The following is a 24812-nucleotide window of genomic DNA, read 5'->3' as shown; positions in this document are numbered from 1 at the left end:
AATTTCTTTTAATGGAAAGTTATCTCGTCTAAAATGTGTACTATTACTCTATTAGTCTATTATTACCTTCTAGTAATATTTACCATATGATAGTTTTGTGACTATGGAGTGTAATTGTTATAAGCCATTTTAGAAGAGACATAACCCCAGAATAATATGGATCTGACAGATGTTTATATGTTCAAAGAGTTGGGAAGTAGCTTTCCCAACGCAAAAGAGAGTCAAGAACGCAGGGGGCAAAAGCAAAGACAGGAGAGAACCCCACCACTAAAGCCTTACTACTTAAAAGACACTCAATTTATCATCATTTTCCTTCCCGTCATCCATATGCTAGCCTTTATCTCTCCCTCTTTCAATTTATTTTCAATTCTTTTGCATATTTATAGTACCATCAATTGTGGACAGCTTTTTTCTGGCCGCACTTTTTCTTCTTTTTTTTAAGGCCAACACATGCCCATTGATGACAGCTATGTCTGATCATTATTTCACTTAGCCTTTTGAATTAGGAATCCCCTAATCCTGTTTGGTACTTGATACATTCATATCTAATGCAAGTAGATGATATATAAAGTGTACTATTATACTTAAAAAATGTGCCAAAGAGAGTGTGCTGTAATTAGAAGCAATTGCCTAACGAAACTAAGAGTAGGTAATGTAGACCAAGATGAATGATAGATAACTTAAAGGAAAATCTTATGCATTATGATTATCAATTTTCAGACAGTCCAACTGGATCTTACTCCAGTAATTAAGACATGTACACTAACACGTCAAAGTTTTGCTGTGACTGTTCGTAGGGTTAAGTCTCCACTTTTACACTTGGTTATGTTAGGTTCATAAGGAACATAAGCTCCTGTGAAGTACGTGGCTCATCTAGTATGGAATGTGAAAACAGATCAAACTGCAGACTGGTGGTTGGTGAAAACTGAAAACGGGCTGATAGAATGTTGAGATTCTAACTACTTTGGCGTAATACTCTCTCTCTTTCTCTCAGCTGCAAATATCAAACATGGAAGCCAACAAGTTTGCAACCATGTTGCATAGAAACACCAACAAGATCAGCATAATTCTCATATATGCAGTCCTTGAATGGATTTTGATACTTCTCCTCCTACTCAACTCCTTATTTTCTCATCTGATAACAAAATTCGCAAGATACTTCGGCCTTAAAACACCGTGTCTGTGGTGCTCCAGAATTGATCACTGTTTTGGACCTGAGAATAGTAAGAATTGTTATCAAGATCTTGTCTGTGAAATCCATGCCAGTGAGATTTCACAACTTGGATACTGTTCACAACACAAGAAGTTGGCCAAAAGCCAGCGTATGTGCAACGATTGCTCATTAGCTCAATCATACTGTCCTCAAAGTTCAGATCATAATGAAGAAAATATCACTTTCCCTTCAGGTGTTGTAGAGAAGAAGACTGAGAATAATGACGCAAACTCGAAGTGTTCTTGTTGTGGTGTTAGCTTCAGCAGCGACTTGTGCTCTTCATTTTCACTTTTCAAAGAAAACAGAGAAGATGAAAAAGACGAAAATGTTTTGGGGGCAGAACACAAGAGACTTCCCTATATTGATGAAGAGCAAGGTGTTCAAAGAAGGGCTGATGAAGATTGTTTCAGGTCTCCAAGCTCTCGTTGCAAGGAGATAGACATCATTGAAGATGATGTACTAGATACTATTGAAGCAACAGAAAAGGAAGACATTCTCCGATCTCCTGAAGACAGTATGAATCCGTCATGTAGCACGCCGCTAAAGTTGGAGAATTGGTCTAATTTTGACGACCATTTTCTAGTCACTATAGAAACAATTGATTCTCTGATAAGCGAAAGAGATTCTTCTAGGCAGAGTGGGAATTCAGGACTTCTGGGTTATGACTCACAATTTCAGGAACTAGTTTACTCGGTTAAAAGTATGTCAACTGCTTCAACAATAGAAACAGCAGTGCACTTGGTTGATGGTGAAAACAACAACGGGCATGCAGTGCAAAAGGCTCAGCTTGACATTTGGGAGCCAGAGCTTGAGTACATGAACAAGGCCGAGACAAAGAACTCAGTTATACTTAGTGAACAATGCAGCATGGAGTCGGTCAATATACTATCTGATCCAGTCCCTCCCACTCATGCAAAGCACATCCTACCTTTTGACGATGATATTGTTGAAGCCATTGAGATAGTATTGGAGAATTCAAATGAACTAAAAGTTTCAACACTGCCCAAGACCTCGATGTGGAGGGAGGTATCCTCTGATCAGAAACTGACTGATCAGCCTCAATGTGATGACCCTATCCCTTTACTTTCAAGCCTAGAAGATAAGACTTCAAGGAATTACAATGCTGCTGGACATAACGCTAGTCCCAAGATGCTCATGGCTGAAGATGACCAAGGTAAGACTCAGACTTCTTGGTACATTCTTCAGTAATTGAATTCCTTCTATATGTTAAGCTCACTAAGAGAATGGTTTTATTTTCTAATCACATCTTATTGCGCTAGGTATCCAGAAAGTAGAGGACCTGAGCATAGAAGGAAGAATGATGTCCATGGAGAGGATTGATGAAGATCATCATTTATCCAAAAATTCAGAAGATAGTGATGTAGATGAAGAGAACACCACAGAGGCATCCAATCACATTGAAGGCCTCCATTACCTGCGTAAGATATCTCTACCTGAGAAAACAGAATCTGGAAGGGAGGAGTTTTTGGATGGAAGTTTGATATGCGAAATCAGTAGTGGAGAGGGGATTCTGACAATTGACCACCTAAAATCAGTGCTGAAAGAAGAAAGAAGGGCTAGGTGTGCTATATATGAAGAACTAGAAGAAGAGAGGAGTGCTAATGCAGTAGCTGCTAAACAGACAATGGAGATGATAACCAGGCTTCAGGAAGAGAAAGCAGTAGTGCGGCTGGAAGCATTGCAATACCAGAGGATGATGGACGAACAATCTGAGTATGACCAAGAAGCCTTGCAGCTTTTAAATGAGCTCGTGGTCAAGGTGGAGAAGGAAAAGCATGAGCTACAGATGGAGTTGGAATTATGTCGCAAGAAGGTCATCCACTACGAGGCGAAAGAAAGGAGAATGATAAAGAGAATGAGTACTAGTGAGATGAGCAGGACTCATTCTGCTAATTTTAGCAACTCAGAGGACAGTGATGGCCAGCAACCCATCGATTTTGATCGTGCAAGCATTGATGAAGATATCTGTAATGGTCACCCAGAAAGCAGCAATAATACTCCTGCAAATGTGATTCTAAATTTGGAGGACATGGATTTAGAAGGCTCCAAGCATATGAGCATCCTTGATGAGTCACTGGCAGACTTCGAGGCAGAGAAGCTATCCATTCTAGAGAAGCTCAAGGAACTGGAAGAGAAGCTTTTTACACTCAGTGATGAAGAGGGAGAATTCATTGAGGATATAAAACCAGTTGTGCTGTTTCCAGAAGATAATACTGATGTGTTAGAAGAAAACAAAGATTTCCACACTGAAGGAGTCAATAGTAATGGCCTCCATATGGAGTTGGTAGGGAGACCCTATAAAGAGAATGGACACATGATTCCTGAAGCGAACGGCTTTCACTGTGACACCGTTGGCATGGAAAACGTAGATGTGTTGCCAAACAAAGAACATTCTACTACAGTTATCTCACAAAGAAACTCTTCAACCTCCAAATCTATGGCAGCAAACAAGATGCTGTCCATTGAAGAGGAGGTAAATTATGTTTATGAGAGGCTACAGGCTCTTGAGGCCGACAGGGAGTTCCTGAAGCAGAGTATCAGCTCTTTGAAGAAAGGAGACAAGGGAATGGACCTTCTCCAGGAGATATTACAGTACCTTCGCGATCTAAGGAGTGTGGAACTCTGCACCAGGAATATTGGTGATGGTTCTCTAGGATGACTTTCTGCAGTTGTGCTTAATGGTTGCCAGAGACGATAAAGGTAACTAAATGTCTTACGCTCCATTTCCCTTGACACTTTTTTCAAGCCACCTCTGAACTTCTCTATATTTGAGGCTTGTTTTATTTAGTTGTATTTTATGTTCCAATAGTAGCAGGTTTACACTTAGGGAATTATAAGGTGGATGTAGTCATCCCTATACCATGAAGTATCTGCTCGTCTATCAACATCTTCGTGACCAATCATGTTTTTTTATGTCTCGTACATTACTTTTCTACATTTTGGAAGTCCTAAATGTCTGATGTGTTTCATTTTCTTAAAATATGCAGATTGCTTTGCAATAGTCAGTTGGATTGCATGGGATGAAGACTTCACACCTTGATCATAATGTGATTTGATGCTGATTGATCGAGTTTGTGTCGCAGTGTTTGCAACTAGAGAGAAGGCTATTGGCTTGGTATGTCTGATGTGTTGGTGCATATGAAGTAGACTCAAACAACGTCTGCTTCCTATGTTCATTTTACTTTTGATGTTCTAGTAATCCAAGTTTTTGTGTGTTGCGCGCCCCCCATCTTTTCCAGGACGAGGTGGAGGACGAGGAGGCAGGGAGGTTTAACGCATGTCAGTATGTTGGCTTATAGGTTATTGCAACAGGTTACCCTGTCATGCAAAACTAAGAGAAGTCTCCCTCTTGCTACGCTGGGAAAAAAAATTGAATATACTGTTGCCAGATAAACAGGCATTAGTTCTTAGATTTTTTTTGTTCAATTTATCTTTTTTTTTCCCCTCCGTAGACTGCTGTGTATACCGCTTATTTTGAGTGTCAAGAGTTGTAGATACTTGTGACCTAAATTTCATCACCTGTATCTGTTTTATACACATGTTTTGTCAACAATGAATTTGAATCTGCCCATTCACGAGATTCTTCATTCGCCAATATTATGATATAAAATTATAAAGGGTAATGAACACATATAAGGACGTCTTAAAATGCACTACATCACAAACTAACAAGAAGTCGATAACAACAAATAGAAAGCCGTGTAACATTTTCCTTTTCTCCTGATCTTATTTCCTTTACAAGTATTACGTACGAAGATCTTGGCTTAATTCTTGTATAACCTCATGAAAAACTGAAAAGGCTCGTTGTGGGTAAGAAAAATAACATAAAATCAAACAAACAAAACGGTAACAAATGCTTGAAGTACTATATAAGCTTCCCAGGAACATGCCCGTCAACAGACATGTCCGTTTAAGAGAAGGACTGGCTTAAAGCATATTTTACCTCATATTATTTATTTATTTAGGTCTCATCAAGTTCAAGCAAAATGAGATGGAACAAACTTAGCTTTGTTCACCTATCTACATCTCTGAAAACTATTCCCCCACAGAGAACTCGTACAACATGGTGTGTTTGTATTTCTCACCAGGTTGAACAACAATTGATGGAAAGTTTGGCTGGTTAATAGCATTTGGAAATCCCTGAGTCTCCAGGCACAACCCTGAGTGCTTCCCGTAGACTGCACCTCCTTTGCCAACAATCCCATTTACATAGTTCGCTGTGTAAAACTGCATGCCAGGTGCATTGGTCCATAAGTTCAGGATCCTTGAGCTTGAGGGGTCCTTCACTTCAGCAGCATGTTTTAAACCTGATTTCTCTTCCCCGCAGTCGAGCACATAGTTGTGGTCATATCCCAAGCCTACCTCATGGATTGAGGTGCCAATCTTCTTCTGTGCAGTGAAATCAAAAGGAGTGCCTTTGACTGGCATGATTTCGCCGGTTGGGACCGTGTTCTGATCCACGGGAGTAACATGAGATGCCCATATCTGCACCAACTGGTTAAGTACGTCCCCAGCGTTGTGACCTGCTAGATTCCAGTAGGTGTGTTGAGCTAAGTTAATTGGAGTAGGTTTGTTCTTAGGCACAGCTTCCATGTCAAGCCTCAATGTTGTGCTCGAAGTGAGAGTGTAAGTTGCAGTTACAGTAACATCCCCAGGGTAACCTGGTTTCAAGAAAATTGAAAATTAAGTCTCCCTGAGAAGCATGACAAAGTGAGAGTGAGACAGGCAAAAATAAGCATGAGAGAGAGAGAGAGAGCACCTTGCTCCCCATCCTGACTTTGATATCTAAACGTGATTGATGGATTTTCACCATCCTTACGGTCAATTACCTCCCAAACTACTTTGTCAAAGCCCTTCTCCCCACCTAAAGAAGAAATTCACAGTGATGTATTGAGCTTGGATGCAAAGATATTTAGCAAGAACGAAGAAAAATTAATTTCCGTTGTCCTCAAATTGAGTTTTAAAAAATTTTAATTAGTATCATTCTAGAAAGTTAGTTACCTCTGCAAATTGAGGCCTGTTGAATTCATAATATAAATATCTTTAATGCATTTATACTTTATATGACAAAATATAGTTAACTCAAAATCCATTCCATCACTGTTCAGTCTTTTGGCATGTCTATTGTCAGCCTTAAAAGATAAACATTGTAAAAATTACACAATCTAAAAAAAAACAAAATAAAAGGGCTACTAGATATATTTACCGCAAATAGAATAGTTGAGGTAAAGAAGGAGCACTTTAAAACCATTCAAATATCTGACAGTTATTGGCATGTAATTTATCGAATACATATTATAATTGATTTTCTATTCCACAGAAAATAATATTACTAAGCCTAAAATGGTAATAAAGGCATTGATTATTTGATTTTCTATGTCACACACTACAATCAACAGGAGTAACTTGAAACATATTACAAATGCAAATAAATTGATAAACATATAAAAATTTCTACATACCATGGAGACTATTTGGGGGCTTATTGAGTGGCAATGTATACTCAACCCCATTTAGAGTAAATTTCCCATCTCTGATTCTATTGGCCACCCGGCCCACAATGCAGCCAAAATAAGGTGAAGCTCCTTGCTGATCAAACACATATGAAAATTAATAATTCAAATTCAATCAATGATAAATTGATCAACACTTACCAAGTAAGGATCAAGGGTATCGAATCCGAGAACAACATCAGCGAGATTACCTTTAAAACCAAACAAAAAAATATATTAAACCATGAATAAAACCAAATAAGATATCGGGGATAGAGAAAAACGAACCGTTTTTATCGGGGACGAAGAGAGAAAGGATGGTGCAGCCATAGTTGCTGAGATGGACACGCATGGTTCCATTGTTAAGTACGAAGAGTTCTGCCATGGTTTAAAAAAATGAGGAAGGGGAAATAATTGACATGCAATATTATTTATAGAGAGTGACATTGTTATTATGGATCAGAACAAATACCAGGCACGTCATTTTTCCGCTCATACGTGGGCACTGTTGTTTCCAGTTCTCAAGCCCAATTATAAGTCCGATTCAGACGGGGGCCAATCAAAATGAATATCACACTCCAAATTAACCAGTTCTCATGCAGCCCAATTATAAACCCATCCGATTCAGACGGGGCCAATCAAAATGAATATCACATCCATATCCAAATGATAACTCCATTGTTTTTAATATGCCAAAATTTGAAATAATGAAATAATGCGAGCATTCCTTCCTTTTAATTTATATTAAATTAGCAAGTTTGGTAAGGGAAATAATTATTTTTCAAATAGGGACTTTTTAGAAACTTTCAATGCAAATAACAATTTGTTTAATATAGATAGGATGGCAAAACTTAACATTCCTTCCTAATGTGAAAGTGCCACATAAGACTATTTTCTCTTAAATAACAATTTTTACTTCCACATGAAAAGCCATTAAGAATTTTTCTTTTATAGCTATTTTGATGGTGAAAAGCTATCAGGAATTATCCAGAAGTGACTTTAAACTTTATATAGAAATGTTTTATTCTGGCTGAATATAAAAAACGAAAAAATGGTTGCACAGAATGTTTAAAAACTTCAGCCTACGGATGTATTGATTTATATTTGGTCTGAGGGAGGCATGTGTGTGTTGATGTAACTGGAGCCTCTCCGTTGGTAGGGATTGGGAATGAAGTATTTGAGGTGGAGTAACGATTGTTTGTTTCATTTCATTCGGTTTAAAATGACTTTTAGTTTTAGCTTTGCACAACAAATCATTTGAGTTCATTAAGAGATTGTAAAAGTTATGGACCGCAACGTAATGACAAATTTGGTTCTAACGAAGCTGTATTTAGGAGGATAAAATTTGTCATTCGGAAAGGACTTGCTTAGCTTGTTTTGTTTGTTGCTTGTCTTATTTGTTAAACTCATTATTTCAATAAAATTTCCATATATATATATATATATATATATATATATATATATATATAAAATTTCCACAAACAAAAAATCGAAAAAACACACGGACGGAATGTTTGATTTCATTCGGAAAAAAAATAAAAAACAAAACTTTTTTTAAAAAAAAACACACGAGACAGAATAAAAAGTTCCGTCCGAAGCTCATAACTCAGTAACAATCTCGGTAGCAAATGCTACCCTCATTATTACTTAATGAAAAATTATTCTCATTGTCACCCTTGCATTGGGGTATTAAGGTGAATACTTTATATCCACAAAAACGAGCTGAAATTTTGTAGATGAATTTTATAGTAAGTGCTTCATATCCACAAAAAAATTATGTTTATTTTTTTATAGATAACTTTTAGTAACTATTTTTAAATAACTAATTAACTATTTTTATATATATATATATATATATATATTACTCTAACAGGGGAAAAAAAATTCTCATAACCAAATTTTCGAATGATAACTAATCACACTTCAAATGATAACTCATTTTCGAGCGTGGAGTGATCGTGTGTGTACTTACAGCAACTTATCTAAAAAAATAAATAAAAATTGTTAGTTAGACCATGGGGATTGCTTTAAGGGCCTGAGAATGCAGTCCTCAACAGCTAAGAGTCTGGGCTTGAGGACGAAGCCCATTTAGACACCATTTTGGTCCTAGAGCAACTTGAAGAAACCAATCACACGTGTCCCTCCCTCCTTTAAGTAGACACGTGGCGCGCTTGCCTTAAAATAACAACCGAATAATGGGAATATTATCTTCTCTGATTCTTTCCATTTCTTATATTTAACCACTCAATCACATTTCTAGACACTCTCAATTCTTCGTTCGTCCTCCCAAAGATTAAAAAATGGTGATGTTCAAGGTGACACGAGTTCCCACAACACCTATTGACGGTCAGAAACCAGGAACTTCTGGTTTGAGAAAGAAGGTAATCATCATCATCTCATTTAATATTATATATACTTTTTGATCTGCTTCAAAATATTCAAATCTATTTTTAGTTCACTCATTTCAGATCCGATTCGTTTATGTGTTCATCCCTTTGTGAAATCTTATAGATCTAATATAAGCATTGCCGTCAATTGTTTCTTAGTTGTATTGCAATGGCCAAGTTTGTATGTTTGTAGTTTTGTGGTTAATTGCTTCTATTTGGTTAATGATTTTATAGACATTGTATTTTCTGTTAACCTTCAATTTCAATGTCATGATGTGCTCTTTTTTTTTTTCAGGTGAAAGTATTCAAGGAGCCCCATTACCTGCACAACTTCGTGCAAGCAACATTTAACGCCCTTTCAGCTGAAAAAGTCAAAGGCAAGTTTTAATCTTTTCCATATGTTTCACTTGTTGCACTAATCTGGGCAGTTAAATCGCTACTCGGCGGAGGTGCGAGTAGCGAGTAGGTCTACTCGGTCGGGGATTAATCGGGATTACTCGGGCGATTTTTTAAACCGCTACTCGGTCGCTACTCGGTGGAGGAGCGAGTAGCGAGTAGGTCTACTCGGTCGGGGATTAATCGGGATTACTCGAGATGTCTTAATTTTTATGTTTATATGTAGCATGTACATTGACGCTGGGCAATGTGGCATACAACATGGTACAAAATTTTTGCTATCAATATGCTATATAAATGTTGACATTGTCCATAGTTATTTGACCACTAAAGTTTCAGTCAATATCATTGTTTTTTCAATCTTTTCTTTTCTTTAACTTGTCATAGTTACAAATGCAAAACATGGGTCACACATTTATTTTTATTTTTTTTATATTAAGTTGTCATTAAGTATTCAAGTGGGTTCTCAAAAATTATAATACACCACATAGTGTTCAGTCAAAATACACCACATAGTGTTCACTGAACATATTTTGTGAAGATTATCGGGAAAAAAAAATCGACGTTTTGCATTTGTAAAGAGAGTGGAGAGTGGGCGAGTGGCAGACTAGAGAGGAGAAGAGAAGGGAAAAAAAAATCGTAGAGAAGAAGAGACTGGAGAGAGTGAGAGACAGAGAGAAAAAGAAAAAAAGAAAGTGGAGAAAGTGGAGAAAAAGAAAAAAACGTACCTGGAATTGGAGCTTGTTTTCACGGCTGGAATTGGAGAGAGGCTGGAATTGGAGCTTGTTTTCGCGGTTGGAGAAAATCCCTAACTTGATTTCATGGGTTAGAAAAAGAAAAATCTCGGTTTTTTATATACTTTTATATACCGATTTCATGGTGAGTAACTTTTGGACCCGATTCGGGGATTTGGTTGGTCGGGTCATCAATTGGCAACTCGGCCGATTTAATAGCGGTGATTTTGGACCCGATCAATAAAACTTATGGGAATGATACTGTAATTGGTTGGTCGGGTTTGGCTCGGCATGAATAAAATTGTAAAAATAAAAATAAAAATGTTATATACTTATATATCAAAATTTTAAATGTAAAATATATAGCCAAATTTTATTATTCACCCCGAAAACACGATATATCGTATTTTTACCGTTAGCTTTTATTGGACCTAATATTTAAAAGTATTATTGTTGAAAATTTCAATCTTAGGCGATTTTGCCGTCCACCATAGCTATGCAGTGCACTATTTGGTTAATGATTGATTAGATTATTGTTTTTGGGCATTGGGTGATGGGTTTGTTTTTTTGGTTATTCTCAGACACATTGCTTGTTTTCTTTCTTCTGTACCTATAGGTGTTCTCAGGTCTCGACATTTAGTCCTAAAACAAGAACATGTATATTACCCAGCACCAAAAAAATGATGTCTATGTGCAACTTAGCACCCATCAAATACTTGTTAAAACTTAAAACGATTCTAGTTTAGGAAACATATTTACATTGCCCTCAATTTTTTTTTTTAATTTTTTTAACTTTATTCACTTGTAGATGTAAATAATTGGCAAAATTTTTATTTCATTCCATTGTTTCTCCCCCGCCAAAACCTTTTCTAAGAGATGTAATAGGCCTATTTGTGCAAAACAGGTGCTACACTTGTCGTTTCTGGTGATGGTCGTTATTACTCAAAAGATGCTATTCAGGTACATTGTCACTCTATTTGACTACCGTGGTTTAATCAATAAAACACATTAAATCTTAAAATCCAGCTTCCTATAGTCAAAATCAGAGTGATACTCCTGTTTTGGTAAATTTAACATGAAATAGCAAAGTGGTCCAAGTATGTAAACTTCTCAGTTTAATTTTTCTTATGCAATTTGCATATAATTCACAAATAGCTAAGTCTAAAATAGCTGTTGATAAATCCTTCCTAGTTTTTAAGCGGGGACTGTGCATGAAGTCTATATGAGTGGGTTTATTGCATTGGAAAGTATTCATGGGAAAATCTCACTTACTATTAAAGATGTTTCATGAGGCCAGGAGTTTGTATTCCAAGTATTTGCTTGCCCCATCAGAATTTCCTTTAATAATATTCCCGTGCCCATCTTTATGTGAATTGTTCCTGATACGATTGACTGTTGAAAAGTTGTTCATACACTCAAACATGTCCCATAGGTATTAACTAATATATCTCCCCCCCCCCTTCCCCCTTCTCTTTTCTTTTGTTGTTGTTGTTGTATTGGCAGATTATAATTAAGATGTCAGCTGCAAATGGAGTAAGGCGTGTGTGGGTAGGACAAAATGGACTTCTGTCAACTCCTGCTGTATCAGCTGTTATACGAGAAAGAGTTGATGCAAATGTGTGTTCTACTTTTCTACTTCAATTGGTTTCTTGTAGAGATTGGCCTTGTCTATGTGTGTTGTCAAAAATATATTCTCACGGTCACGATCTCTTATGGCAGGGATTTAAGGCATCAGGAGCTTTTATTTTGACTGCAAGCCACAATCCTGGTGGTCCACACGAGGTATGTACAATACAGTATACAACTGCTTAAAGTTCTGTGGTCCTGTATTGGGCGTGTAGTATATTTCTAACAATATTTATAATAGAAAAGGAAAGGCTCATATAGACCAACCGTGACATAAAGAAAAAAGTGGTACACGTCATAAACCGTCTGTGCATTTGAGCAGCAGAAAGGGGCATACTATACTTTGACTTGCTGACACTGATACTAGATTGTCGTTTTTAATTTAAATGCTCAGATATGTAATAACATCACTATATTTCTGATAGGTACAATATTTCATACTTTTTCTTTGTCTCTATTTTTATTTTTTTGTTATATGTATAGGTAAAGCAAAGATTGTATTAATGATCAAACAGACTAGGATAATATAGCACCTATAAGTAATAACAACACAAAAACAGGGCAAAGGATAAATAAATACTGTGACCAAACAAGTGCCTCAATCATAATAGGATGTAGCCTACCACCGGAAGTCAAAGAGCTCAAAGGAAGACCACATCCTGGATGAAAGAATAGCAAGCATTTGAGAACATTGTCCCTCATATGCCTTGTTTTTCCAATGTTCTTATTTGTGTCTTTTTCACAGGATTTTGGAATAAAGTACAACATGGAAAACGGTGGACCTGCTCCGGAGGCAATTACAGATAAAATCTACGAGAATACAAAAACAATAAAGGAATATTTTATTGCAGAAGATCTACCAGATGTATTACTCATATCACTTTCAACATATTTGTTACTTTATCAGTTTATCTGCTTCTCACTCAATCATGTCTGACATTACTATTTTTAATTTATGTCTTAGGTGGATATCTCTGCTATTGGTCTAACAAGCTTTGGAGGTCCTGAGGGACAGTTCGATGTTGATGTTTTTGATTCAGCCAGTGATTATGTGAAATTGATGAAGTAAGTATTCTTTGCCAGTCAAATCTCATTCTTACATTTTTTTTATTTGAGAGTGATTAACTTGAAAAGCCAACAACACATTGTTCCTACAATCTCTTATCTTCAAAGATCTTCTGTTCTGCCTCAGAAGTTCTCCTTACCATTTTAAGACAGTTCGGTCCTTGCCCTCTTCCTCTGCATATTCAAAACACTCGTTCTCTAAGCCCTCACAAGCTCTTTTGGAGGAGAGCTGAGAGTACCATTTTTTCTCAAATCTACTCTGTGCATTGACAGTGACATCGTTCTCTTAGAAGTGTATTTCTTATTCCTTGATTTATGATGAAGTCATAAAAGATGATGTGGATCGTCGAACTATGTTATTTATTGTTTGTAATTTTTTTTGCAATCAGCATGATACTTTTGTAGGTTTGTCTTTCTGAAGTTTACACCTCTCACTTTCACTTTAATACCGTATGGTTGGTTAAAGGTTGTTTTCAAGCTGCCTTCTCGTATATTGTGCCTGTATATGTACCATAATTCTATGTCTGATCCTGCTTTTCTTCCATTAACACTTTTTCTTATATTTCATATGCCAGGTCAATATTTGATTTTCAATCAATCCAGAAGCTGCTTGCATCTCCAAATTTCACGTTCTGGTATGTCAGTGGCTTGACATTTTGATTCTGTTAGAAATGATAGACTTCTATTTGACATTATTTTCGCTTATTATTCTTTCAGTTTTGATGCACTCCATGGTGTAGCTGGGGCTTATGCTAATCGTATATTTGTGGAGGAGCTTGGTGCTCAAGAAAGTTCATTATTGAACTGTACACCAAAGGTACCTTAGTACCTCTGAGTTATATATGTATTATGGGAGTGTCTGACCACGTGACCCCTAGGTTGTAAATATTTTGTTGGGTCTCTTTCTAAGCTTGCATGTGTGCAAACAGGAAGATTTTGGAGGAGGACATCCAGACCCCAACCTGACCTATGCTAAGGAGTTGGTTGCACGTATGGGGTTGGATAAATCAAAGCCTCAAAAGGACCCGCCAGAGTTTGGTGCTGCTGCTGATGGTGATGCAGATCGTAATATGGTCCTTGGTAAAAGGTATGTCTAATTATATATTAATATTTGTTAAAAAGTCAATATGGCTAGTTTGGTCTTATTTTTTAATTCCTTTCTATGCCAGATTTTTTGTCACCCCATCAGATTCCGTTGCTATTATTGCTGCAAATGCAGTGCAAGCTATTCCTTACTTCTCTGCTGGTTTAAAAGGAGTTGCCAGGTACCAGTTTGCGCTTGAACTTGCTTTTCCTTTTTTAGCTTTTAAATTGGACATGAACTGAATGAAATGTCCAGGTCGACTCTACGAGTGTTTGTGTGGAGTGTCACCATCTTAAGTTGATAGAATATGTTTAGATTGGTGATTTAACTAATATCCTGTCTTGGTTATAACCTTCTCAATGTTTTTGTCTTGTTGCTTGCAGGAGCATGCCTACATCAGCTGCTCTTGATGTGGTTGCAAAGCATTTAAATCTTAAGTTCTTTGAAGTATGTTTGATGAGACAAATAATTAAACTTATTCTTCTTGTTCAATGCATCTTATTCTGAGTTCATCTTACATTGCTTGTGAAGCATAATAATGGTAGTTTGTCTTATTCTATACCAGGTTCCCACTGGCTGGAAATTTTTCGGAAACTTGATGGATGCTGGGATGTGCTCAGTTTGTGGTGAAGAAAGTTTTGGAACTGGTAAGGTTCATATTTCTGATGTCCTCTGGAAATGTTTGTGGAATTTCCGATCAATCTCACATTTCAATGTGATAATGTCGTTATGTCACAAATAGTTGATTTTACCTATATCTCATTGTCCCTTTGTGATCCTTTTTTGCATTGATCAAGAACGGATAATACGAAGCTTTGATATACATGCGAAGTATATATATATATACATCTTCAGTTGATCATTGTATATTTGTAATAAGAAATTGGTGTTTCTTGTGGGCCCTGACAATACAGTGTATCGTAATTTGATAGAACTATATGTAGTTAATGTATTTATCTTCCGATTTTGAGTCTTTTTTTATTTTTCAGAACAATTCAGAAATTTATTAAGAAGGTAGTAGAAATGCATAAACGTAGGATATTACTCCAGCATGTGCCACATTTTTTACATGGAAATGTTTAATATCATACAACAACACAATGCAAATGGAAAAATTATTGAGAAAGGAGGAATGCAAATTATAGATGATAAATCTTTTCCGATATAATGTAATTTGGGTGAGAGATGTTAGTCTTTAACAACTATAATAGTATGTCTTTGGCTAGCATGAATGCTGATGGTTGTTATGTTGTTTCCTTTTTGCAGGTTCTGATCACATTCGTGAGAAAGATGGAATTTGGGCGGTTTTAGCTTGGCTCTCTATTCTTACCTTCAAGAATAAGGAAAATCTTGACGGGAAAAACCTTGTGACCGTTGAAGATATAGTTCGTCAGCATTGGGCAACATTTGGTCGTCACTATTATACTCGATACGACTATGAGGTAATAATGATATTCAATGGATGTTATTGCTCATGTACCTGTGGCATTGACTTATAAGGATCATTAGTATGGTCTTTTAACATATTCAAATTGCTTTTTGAAGAATGTTGATGCAGGTGCAGCAAAGGAACTGATGGCCAATTTGGTTAAGCTGCAGTCTTCTCTTCCTGAGGTTAACAAGTAAGACATTTTCCCATCTCAGCTTGTGGAAATCTTCTATCTTTTTAGTTCAGACAACAAAATTTGTAAAATGTGTAAAGAAGGTATATGAGAATATGAGATACATGTTGCTAAGAAATCATGATAGGTAGGGAGGGAGTGTTTGAACCTTCGTTAGAGAAACTCAGCCTAGGCGGCTGTAGTAGAGTTGGTCATAACCTTTGTAAAATCCCCAAGAGAAACGTGTTCAAGTCTCTCGATAAAATTACCTGTGGCTTCAGAGAAGACTAGGCAAAGGATGACGATGACGTAGTACGTACCGACTCACTACTCACAAGGTCTCCTTGAGGAACATTTTGGTAGAGAGGCCCATCCAACTGAGGAGATACACCAAGTTAGAGTCTTCCATCAATATATTACAGTTGACTGAAAAGTATCTATTTGTTCAACAAATATTTCCAGTGTTTTAGGCAACTCTTCTCTTAAAAAATAACACAATTGTTTCGTTCTCCAATATCGTGCACCACTTGAAGCTCTGCTCCGTTGAAAAATTTCATTTTTCAGTTCACTTATCTTGAACAAAAAGCCAACGTAGTGCTGGTCCTTTTGTTTCAATATTTGGTCTTGTGACCATTCTTAGTTAAGCTGCAAGATTGCACCAACAGTTTTTCAGAATTTTCATATTATTGTGACCATGTCATTGATTTTGTTTCAGTATAATTTATGTTTCATTATACAGGATCATAAAGGGAATACAATCAGATGTGTCAGATGTCGTCCAAGCTGATGAATTTGAATACAAAGATCCTGTTGATGGCTCCATCTCCAAGCACCAGGGTATTCGATATCTCTTTAAAGACGGATCAAGATTGGTAAGCAGTCATTCTGCATGAAAATTTCTGATGTTTAGATTTATGTCAAAGTTAATTCTGGGTCTTAGAAATGCTAATTGATTTCTTACTTCTTGGTCATTAGGTCTTCCGTCTCTCTGGAACTGGTTCAGAAGGTGCAACCATTCGTCTCTATATCGAACAATATGAGAATGACTCTTCGAAGACAGGAAGAGAATCTTCAGAAGCACTTGCTCCTCTGGTAAGAATCTTCACGGTGTTCTTAACCAGCTTTCTCTTCTATCATCTTCTTGAGATTGACCTTGACAATTACTGGCACAGGTGGATGTTGCTCTCAACCTCTCCAAGATGCAAGAATTCACTGGCCGATCTGCTCCCACAGTTATCACCTAGATTAACAACTACTATACATGCCAATCCGAAGTTTTGTTTTGTAAACAGTGGAAGAATATTATACCAGGATGCCCTACCTTGTACTTTTGAGAAATTGTCGGAGTCATGATAGTCAAACGGGAACTCACTACAAGCGTTTCAATAAAACAGCCTCACCTGATCATCAATATATATACCTTTATTTGCTATTAATATTAAAATAAAATTCTGTCTGCTGATACGTGCTCATGTTGGTTAGTGCTCAGTAGTACATATCACAGCAGGTGTATGGCCCTCGGCTACCTTTTTCATTCTGCTAGTATGTCGGGATACTAGGAACGGTGATGAAGTCCTAAAGTTGAAATTCTAAACTTATAACTCAGAGGTGCAGTTTGGTGAGATCATACTTTTAGACTGATCATGCACATAATTCTTATTCTGAATTTCTGATTCCATTATAGAACAAAAGGACAACATTTTAGGAGCAAAGGAAGGAGTACACGCAGCAGGCCAAACTATTTTTGTTAAGAAGAAAACAGATTCATTCATTCGTAGAGAAATACGACAAACTTCAACACTTCAAGACTAGAATGGTCAACACGAGAATGAGTTCACTCGCTCGATTAGAAATTAGGAGACTTTAGACAATTGTGATGGGGTTATCTGAACTGCTCCCATCATGCTTGCTAACTAATTCTGATGGGATATCACCATTAAGAATTTGAACTTTAAACTCAAGACGTTGGGCGCTATACTCTTCTAGCTGAAAGACGCACCCATCTCCGACTTTGAGCCTGTTCTCCATAGCAAATTTCTTCCAGCCCGGATCAAATCGTTTGTTGCTATCAGTGTCTGAGCCATAGTAGCGCATCTCCCAGTTCCTCTTCCGACAATTAAGAACAACTGGGACAGTAGCTTGAGGTAGTATACGGTGTATTTTTACTGGAAGCACCTGTAAAGTCAAATTATTTAGGTTTGCATATGAGAGGAATTAAGAGCAGAACCCCTCACTAGCTCCCAATTCCCAATTAATATACACCCTAGTATAGTATTCACCTTGGTGCCAGATAATGTAGCGTTTTGGAAATTTCATGCAAATTAGATAGAAGGCGTGTTTACCATTCGATATGCATCTTGGACTTGACTTTTGCTCAGAATGCAATGGAAGTACGGCTTATCCATTGAGATTGGCCAGCTTTCTTCTTCATCCTCTTCTGTTGAGGAATGATCGTTGGAGTTGCAATTCGGAGTTTGGTTCTGCTTCATCTTTGCTGCTCAAAGAAAACAAATAGACCAAGCTGATAAGGAATACTAGTAATGCATAGCAATCGCAAAACACGAGTCTCTTTCAATCTCAGATATATTGTTTGAAAGCACAAAAGATACCTTTACGTTTGTCACCCCTTTCAGAATCCATCTACAAAACGATGGTTGCTTATCATGTCACCATATTGGGCACACAAATGAAGTAGTAACTTAAATCAGAAAGTGTGCAATAATAATACCAAGTAAATGCTACATGGTTTACAAACATATGTATTGTTACAACTTGAATCATCAGACTTGTTGGTTGATGTAAGTATAAGCCTGATAAATTTTTAAATGATAACATGACACTGTAAAAGAATGGTTGAGTGATGTGGAAAAAAGACCACTCGTGCATTATTCGGTAAGAAATCATAATAGTTGTGGCTTTGTGCGTGAGAGAGAGAGAGAGAGCAGCGAACCTGACTTGAGCTCGGGAACCCTTGGATGGAGGAGAAGGCCAGTAAGCTTTTACAATGGAGATAAAAACAAGCAAGGAATAGACAGTAGTAGTTGGTAGTACTTATTTGGTTCATCACACAGAGATTTATGTCAAAATTTAAATGAGTTAAAACCATCTTCTCCAAATAGAAACTTCAACGTAAATTATTATACAGACTATGGTATCAAATGTAGTTATCTTATGCATATTAATAGGTATCTTCACCAAACACCATTAAGCCAGTCTCCTAGAGATTTAAAGATTTCTTGACTAGCAAATAACCTTAATGTCTGAAAATGAAATATGACCAAAACTTGCCCAAAGTAGATAACATGCATGGTAACTTGTATATGTGGAAAAAAGCCACGCCCATTCTACACAAAACCTCCATCAATGCACCTCAATCCTCGTTCACTGTTGTTGTGCTTTGGTCGTTGAGAGCTTGAAGCGGAGAAGGTCTGGTACTAACATTGTAGCAACTGCGGGCTAATTTAACGCAATCCAACCAATGCAAAATCTCCGCATTCGCGTCTCTTTCAATGAAAACATCCTCAACTGTAACTTGCAATGCACCTCTATAAGAAGTAATCCTACCACGAACTCTAGCAAGAACACCTAACTGAATATCTGTAGCGCGATCTTTGGCCATTTGGGCAATTATTCGAACATCTGAAGGGTTTCTTCTTGAGAAATAAGGAGAGTCGAGCTGGTTTAGCCAGAGTATACAAGATATGCATTCAGTTCCATCGTCTATAAGGAACTTAAGGAATCTATCTCCTTTTCTATCTCGACTCACCACCACGCCTAGTGTCTCGATTCTTGACACTTGTTTTCCTTTTCTGAAGAAGTTAAATGGGTCGGAAGATGATGAACAAGGTTTCTGGGTCAGTGAATGGAAATCAAATGCCAAGAGTTTTACATGACTGTTTTCCATTTCACGTTTTGTTTTGATTGCTATTGAAACGAATCTCTTTGTATGACTAACAAATAATGTCCATGCTGTTATATTAGTACCAGCTTGTATCAATTTTCTAGTCATTTATGTTATTGTTCACTTATATAAAGATGCAATTGGGATATAGTGGACAACAAATTTATGTATAAAATCTTTGTTTGAATGTTACAACAAACAACATTGCTATTACAAAACCTGAAATAATAAAACCTGAATCTTTGACAGAAGAAAGCTATTTTCTTTATAAACTCCGATAGAAATTTGAGTCGCATCGACTTATTGACAATGTGTATGATTTGGAGCGGCTTAGTATACATGTCTTGAGCAAAAATCATGAAAGAAGTGTTGTATAACGCTTCAAGAGAGAAGTAGGTTGTCATCCAGGGACATTAAAGCTTTCCTTCAGATTAAGTTTACCAGACTCACTTTTGTTAAAAAGCTTCTGAACCAGAAGATCCCAATTACTTCTTTTCCCAGTAGAATTTGATTTTATGTGAGAATCATCGTTCTCAATATTCTGGGCAGGTTCTTCCTTTGCTTCTCGGCTAGTGGTAGGTTCATCTTCTGCTCTGGCAGGGCCAGATACTTGCTCTGTTTTCTTGGAAGGGCCAAATGCATCCTCTGCAACTATCACAGAGCCAGATATGTCCTCTGCTTTTCCAGAAGGGAAAGACTCATCCTCTGCTACTCTCGCAGGACGAGAATCGTCCTCCAGACCTGCAGCGTGTGGGACATTGAGGGAAACAACTCTTTCCAATGCATCCTTGTGTTCTTCTTTAAGGGTCTGCAATCTTTCAATCCTTTGCGTTCCTGGAGCAGTCATAACATCCTCAGTGCTCTCCCTCATCCTCTGCGAGGAGTAAATAAGACTGTATAAAGTGCATGATACTAACATACTGTGAGTACAGAGATGTGCCTTTTCTTAAATTCGTCGCTTTTCCGACAAGTAAAAAAGTAGGGTGCCAAAAGAACTTCATAGCAATGGGATGGTCTGTAAGATTCACGCACTAAATCAGAAAAGTAACATCCCACCTCAAGCAATTACAGTTTCAAGGTTTAGTCTCAAATGTTCTACTAATTTAAGAAATGGTTTGACAATGAAACACGATAAATATCCAAAATTCGCTTTTAATGTGCGACAAAAATTGCAGAATACTAAACAAGTGATGCCTTTGAAACTCACTTATACCTCTGCAACTGACAGTTTCCCATATCCCTTTCAATCCACTCCAAAAACTACGAATGTTATTACTACTACTACTACTACTACTATTATTATTGTGGATGCTCAAGAAGAACCATTTGAGATTAGCTCCTTACTTCTAAAGCCTTCTGTGCTTCTCTTTCAATCCAAATAATCGCATGATCTGATGTAGCATTGCATGAAAGGACAATATGTTCAAATCTCCCATCAACTGGAATTGCAGTCCTCACTTCTGGAGGAAACCTACCACATCTGAATATACCAAACATTGAGGTGATCAGACTGAGCAGGAGAAGAGCTTATTCCTGTTCTACCATACAACACACACACACACAGAGCAGCAAATGCTTCTAGGATACATCAGCATGGCTATCACAAAGCGCATATAGCTACAAAGCCCACAATATCTACCCCTAATAGTGAAAACGATCAACCACTACCAAAAAAAGGATAAACATATTGGTCACTATAAGTCCAAAAAGAGAATCATAAAATTCTCGTAGAGTCGTAGCAAATGTTGGCAACGGCGAAAGCAAAGAAGGGAAGTGCATGGTTTGGAAGATTTGGTCATTTAATATCATCTATTAGATTACAAGCCTGAACGTAATCCAGAACGCATGGGAGTTAAGTCTTAAGTAACAATGAATTCTAAAATAAGTTAAATTTTAGTACCTGCAAAATTTTCTCTCAACAATATGATACATCCGTCCAGGAGCATAAAGTCGTCGTGGATCTCTAAGCTTCCTATCTTCAGACATGAAGGTATCTCTCAAGCAAACCAGGAACATTATGCATGGCAAACTGTCCAAAGCATTAAGACCTGGTATAAGAGATAATAGTTCACTCCTTCAAATATTCAAATAACTTCTTCCCTTCACTTTAAAGTGAGAATTGAGAGGGAGACAAAAAGAAAACTAATGCCATAGATAAATGAGTACCAACCAGAATACTGATTTGAAAATATCCTCCAAAGGTGTCGGTGTTCTTGGTAAGAAGTCATCCTGGAAGAGTTATAAGGTATCACTGTCAGTATCTAGACTTAAGGGTATATGAAGTGGGAGTCACTACATTCTACTTAGAGCATTTGCAATGCAGGTGATAGAGGGGGGGAAGTGATAACTATCACCTACTTTCCTCTAAAAGTGCTGTGCAATGCTGGGTGATAAACTCGGTGATAGTTTTCCCGAGTTCAAAACAAGGTGAAACCTTCCACCGAGTTTATCACTGACTTGTTAACTTCGGACGGGATGTTGGATTCCGTCTCGTGTGTTTTTTTTTAAAAAAAATGGGTTTTTTTTTCGAGTTAGATTCCGTCTACATGATTTTTCGGTTTTTTTCGATTTTTTTTAAATTTCAGACGGGATGTTTCATTCCGTCCGAGTGTTTTTTCAATTTTTATGTCCAGACGGAATCCAACATCCCGTCCGAGATATTTTTTATCACCTTTGCATTGCCGCAGTTGTTTATCACCGGGTTGGTGATAGAAAAAAAAGTGAGGAGGTGGCGGTGATAGAGGGGGTGAAAACTATCACCTGCATTGCAAATGCTCTTATCAACTGGGAACAGCAAGACTAGCTATAATACCCGGGTTGAAAACAAAAAAAATACCATAAGTGATCTAATAAAAAACTAGGATGGAATAAAATGAATGGACAAACATTTTTAACAGCAATGTAACTAACAATAATAATGTGATAAAGCAAAATAATTTCCTTCATATTTCTAAGTTTCATAAGCAATGTACTTCCTAGCACAATTTACTCTTCATGAACATTGTATCGCAATTTGAGAATAACTTAAAGAAGAGGCAAGACAAATATTAGTAGTGTATACAACCTCTTCTAAGTAGGAAAACTCATCATGTTCTTGTACTACAGTCTCTATCATGCTTTCTTCCCCTCTGTTTCTTCAAACTATAAAGTGTAAACTGAAAATGACATACACTGATGCCAAAAACATCAAACTACTGCTAAGTACATATTTCCATCAATCTTCTCCAAAAAGTTATGCCAAAGACAATATATAATGTGACTTCCCCTAACTCAAAATTTACATCCTACATAAGCATGGGCAATTTAGGCAAAAAAAAAAATCTTTACCTGCAAGACAACCGAGTAAATAACATCAGCATACTTAACAGCCAAATTAAGAGACATACACCTAGCAGGTGCAACAACATAACACCTCACCATACTCCTCGGGATACCACCCAACATATCTCGATGATTAACCACCACAACAGCCAGCAACGCCGCGACACCAGACCCCAATGAGTGTCCAGCAAACACCAACTTATAACAAGACCCATTCTCAATCCACAAATTTTTCAACGTCTCAGATTCTTCATCTAATAACCATTTAGCTGACTTCAATAGCCCGTGATGTACATACCCACCGTCAAACATTTGCATTCCAAGTTTATTGTCTAGTAAAAGTTTGTAATCACACTCTTTACGTAGATTTAGTCCACGGATGGCTAAGATTATTTCCTTGTTCTCGTGATCTGTGTAGATTATATAAGGTGGTGCTTGACCATGGGTTTGTTTGTATGTTACCCGTTTTATTACCCAATCTGGATTCATACCGTATCCACGTTTGGGTAGAAATTTTGGCTTGTGTAAGTCATCTTCATAGACGGCTAAGATTGCTCGACAGATTCTTGGGATTGGTTCTATTTCTTCCGTTGTAGCTAGTGGCCAGGTGTCACTATCTTCTGATCCGACGTATGTGCACCGTTTCCAGGCCCATCTTGAACACCCTAAACAGATCACACATTCACAAACAATGGACATGTTTAGGTTTATTTAGGGTGGTGAGGGAGAGGAAGGGGCAGGTGGTTTGGTGAGAGAATGGGTTTCTTTTTTCACATGGTTTCTGACCTGGGTTTTAATGGGCGGCTAACATGTGGGTCTATGTGAGTTACTCAGAAGTTCCATCTTGTCTTGTAGTTGACTCAATAGAGAAAAGTTTTTAACTAGTCACAAATACATGTTCATGAGCTTATGAACATTTTAGCTACTCAATAGGAAGATTCAACCAGCATCAAAAGTTAGACTTGAATTTTAGGAACTTCCAAAGGAAATCCCTCCAAAAATGAGAGTATGCTGCTTAATGCAACGAGCACACGGTATTCTTTAGTAAAAGGCGAAAGAATAGTTCGCTTTGTGCTCAAAGTTTAAAAGCTTGCTTGTTCCCTTCTTATATTAGAGCTCCTCGCACAGATCTTTTATTTGACCGATATGGGACTAACAGCATTTACCTTTTGGATGAAAAATGAGAGCTCACTGAGTACTGATTACCCACTAAGAGAATTGAGATATAAAACCGAACCCAAACCTAGCACAAAGCCCTATGATTGAAGAAATTGTATGTAGCTTCTCCTGTTGGGAGGCATAGCCCACAGGCTTTTTAGATGTTAATGGACATGCCTGCTCAGAAAAGCGCCCGAATGAACTATGCAAGGTGTAAAGGTGTTGATTAGTCTGGGTTTTACAAATGTGATTTAAGGTGGAGGAGAAGGGTTTTGTAGATTGGAAAGACCGAGTTCGTTTGTAACGAACTGCCTACGTATCTAGCTCTCACTGCTGGGAAGAGAGTAGAATTAGGTATGGCGTAGTTCAAGCGGTGATATTTATAGTTGCTGAATGTGAGGATCCACATAACACGTGTACTAACAAGTATAGATGTATGGTTGAGATTGAGAAGGAGTGTATGGATGGTGTTAGTAGGAATTCTGTAATGATGGGGAGTGGTTATAGTGGTTCATATCTTGCGGTAATAGATTGTGTAAGTATGGCTTTAGTAATGATTGCATCTAGAAGATGGATGATGTCATTAGATGGAACGTTTTGCATAAGGATGTGCGAGCTGAGCTACTTTGGAGCGATCTGGAGAACGCTTGCTCAAGCTGATGAAGTAAGTCGCTCTGGAGCAAGATGGGGAGGACGAGGGCATGAGGTCGATATGGTATTTCCGTTATGCTGGACACGTGCTTGATATTCCTGAATGAGAATATCACTCTCTCACACAGCCCCCTCTCAGTAGGTCGTGTTGTACACTGAAGT

At 37.4% G+C, this 24812-nt stretch overlaps 6 protein-coding genes and 1 non-coding gene across 9 annotated transcripts; 2 read left to right on the top strand and 5 right to left on the bottom strand.

Moving 5' to 3' along the window:
* The first annotated feature begins 872 nt into the window (after positions 1-872).
* LOC147521149 (myosin-binding protein 3-like) lies at positions 873-4814 on the top strand. The gene is made up of 3 exons (XM_086593652.1): positions 873-2387; positions 2494-3934; positions 4222-4814. Exons 1-2 carry the CDS (start codon positions 1010-1012, stop codon positions 3891-3893), a joined length of 2778 nt encoding a protein of 925 aa, XP_086449778.1. The 5' UTR covers positions 873-1009; the 3' UTR covers positions 3894-3934; positions 4222-4814.
* Positions 4815-5079: 265 nt separating this feature from the next.
* LOC147521148 (Galactose mutarotase-like superfamily protein) lies at positions 5080-7310 on the bottom strand. Its single transcript, XM_086593722.1, has 5 exons — positions 7015-7310; positions 6889-6938; positions 6697-6823; positions 5994-6098; positions 5080-5895 (listed from the first exon to the last, which is right to left on the bottom strand). The coding sequence occupies exons 1-5, from the start codon at positions 7109-7111 to the stop codon at positions 5270-5272; spliced, it is 1005 nt and encodes a 334-aa protein (XP_086449848.1). The 5' UTR covers positions 7112-7310; the 3' UTR covers positions 5080-5269.
* A 1568-nt stretch (positions 7311-8878) lies between these two features.
* On the top strand, positions 8879-17068 carry LOC147521147 (putative phosphoglucomutase, cytoplasmic 1). The gene is made up of 18 exons (XM_086593846.1): positions 8879-9107; positions 9409-9490; positions 11148-11203; positions 11747-11860; positions 11963-12025; positions 12615-12734; positions 12834-12934; positions 13510-13569; positions 13652-13751; positions 13864-14021; positions 14104-14199; positions 14402-14465; positions 14584-14665; positions 15285-15460; positions 15564-15640; positions 16359-16491; positions 16595-16711; positions 16792-17068. Exons 1-18 carry the CDS (start codon positions 9027-9029, stop codon positions 16861-16863), a joined length of 1752 nt encoding a protein of 583 aa, XP_086449972.1. The 5' UTR covers positions 8879-9026; the 3' UTR covers positions 16864-17068.
* A 195-nt stretch (positions 17069-17263) lies between these two features.
* LOC147521146 (B3 domain-containing protein Os06g0112300-like) lies at positions 17264-18852 on the bottom strand. The gene is made up of 4 exons (XM_086594028.1): positions 18570-18852; positions 18229-18259; positions 17962-18113; positions 17264-17794 (listed from the first exon to the last, which is right to left on the bottom strand). Exons 1-4 carry the CDS (start codon positions 18723-18725, stop codon positions 17483-17485), a joined length of 651 nt encoding a protein of 216 aa, XP_086450154.1. The 5' UTR covers positions 18726-18852; the 3' UTR covers positions 17264-17482.
* A 137-nt stretch (positions 18853-18989) lies between these two features.
* STN1 (Nucleic acid-binding, OB-fold-like protein) lies at positions 18990-19628 on the bottom strand. Its single transcript, XM_086558268.1, has one exon. It carries the CDS (start codon positions 19626-19628, stop codon positions 18990-18992), a length of 639 nt encoding a protein of 212 aa, XP_086414394.1.
* Positions 19629-19668: 40 nt separating this feature from the next.
* On the bottom strand, positions 19669-23948 carry LOC147521143 (uncharacterized). 3 transcript variants are annotated; one of them, XM_086593904.1, is made up of 5 exons: positions 22848-23948; positions 21691-21749; positions 21421-21549; positions 20865-21000; positions 19669-20394 (listed from the first exon to the last, which is right to left on the bottom strand). In XM_086593904.1, exons 1-5 carry the CDS (start codon positions 23538-23540, stop codon positions 19921-19923), a joined length of 1491 nt encoding a protein of 496 aa, XP_086450030.1. In that variant the 5' UTR covers positions 23541-23948; the 3' UTR covers positions 19669-19920. The 3 variants fall into 3 exon arrangements, with proteins under 3 accessions (XP_086450030.1, XP_086450068.1, XP_086450100.1); XM_086593942.1 differs by having other exon boundaries at positions 21421-21568; positions 22848-23719; XM_086593974.1 differs by having other exon boundaries at positions 21421-21568; positions 21691-21822; positions 22296-23305.
* On the bottom strand, positions 23814-23929 carry LOC147521144 (U5 spliceosomal RNA). The gene has a single exon (XR_015206374.1). It is a non-coding gene; the product is annotated as a U5 spliceosomal RNA (small nuclear RNA).
* Positions 23949-24812: the final 864 nt, after the last annotated feature.

This window comes from Coptis chinensis, chromosome 1 (genome assembly GCF_015680905.1).
Source record: "Coptis chinensis isolate HL-2020 chromosome 1, ASM1568090v1, whole genome shotgun sequence".
NCBI lineage: Eukaryota > Viridiplantae > Streptophyta > Magnoliopsida > Ranunculales > Ranunculaceae > Coptis > Coptis chinensis.
Note: the sequence above shows the minus strand (reverse complement) of the source record. Positions and strands in the feature narration are given on the sequence as shown.

Bases quoted from the DNA above. Each gene is read 5' to 3' on its own strand.
- LOC147521149 (XM_086593652.1), top strand. From the start codon at position 1,010: ATGGAAGCCAACAAGTTTGCAACCATGTTGCATAGAAACACCAACAAG. The intron at 2,388-2,493 runs GTAAGACTCAGA...TTATTGCGCTAG, and splicing joins CATGGCTGAAGATGACCAAG to GTATCCAGAAAGTAGAGGAC.
- LOC147521148 (XM_086593722.1), bottom strand. From the start codon at position 7,111: ATGGCAGAACTCTTCGTACTTAACAATGGAACCATGCGTGTCCATCTC. The intron at 6,099-6,696 runs GTATGTAGAAAT...TTTCTTCTTTAG, and splicing joins GCCCCCAAATAGTCTCCATG to GTGGGGAGAAGGGCTTTGAC. The intron at 5,896-5,993 runs GTGCTCTCTCTC...TCTTGAAACCAG, and splicing joins AAGTCAGGATGGGGAGCAAG to GTTACCCTGGGGATGTTACT.
- LOC147521147 (XM_086593846.1), top strand. From the start codon at position 9,027: ATGGTGATGTTCAAGGTGACACGAGTTCCCACAACACCTATTGACGGT. The intron at 12,026-12,614 runs GTATGTACAATA...TCTTTTTCACAG, and splicing joins ATCCTGGTGGTCCACACGAG to GATTTTGGAATAAAGTACAA. The intron at 14,022-14,103 runs GTATGTCTAATT...TTTCTATGCCAG, and splicing joins AATATGGTCCTTGGTAAAAG to ATTTTTTGTCACCCCATCAG.
- LOC147521146 (XM_086594028.1), bottom strand. From the start codon at position 18,725: ATGGTTTTAACTCATTTAAATTTTGACATAAATCTCTGTGTGATGAAC. The intron at 18,114-18,228 runs GTATCTTTTGTG...TTCTTTGAGCAG, and splicing joins AAGGGGTGACAAACGTAAAG to CAAAGATGAAGCAGAACCAA. The intron at 17,795-17,961 runs GTAAACACGCCT...TTGACTTTACAG, and splicing joins TCCAAGATGCATATCGAATG to GTGCTTCCAGTAAAAATACA.
- STN1 (XM_086558268.1), bottom strand. From the start codon at position 19,628: ATGACTAGAAAATTGATACAAGCTGGTACTAATATAACAGCATGGACA.
- LOC147521143 (XM_086593904.1), bottom strand. From the start codon at position 23,540: ATGTCCATTGTTTGTGAATGTGTGATCTGTTTAGGGTGTTCAAGATGG. The intron at 21,750-22,847 runs GTAAAGATTTTT...TAACTCTTCCAG, and splicing joins TTTACTCGGTTGTCTTGCAG to GATGACTTCTTACCAAGAAC. The intron at 21,550-21,690 runs GTTGGTACTCAT...TGCTTTGGACAG, and splicing joins ATTTTCAAATCAGTATTCTG to TTTGCCATGCATAATGTTCC.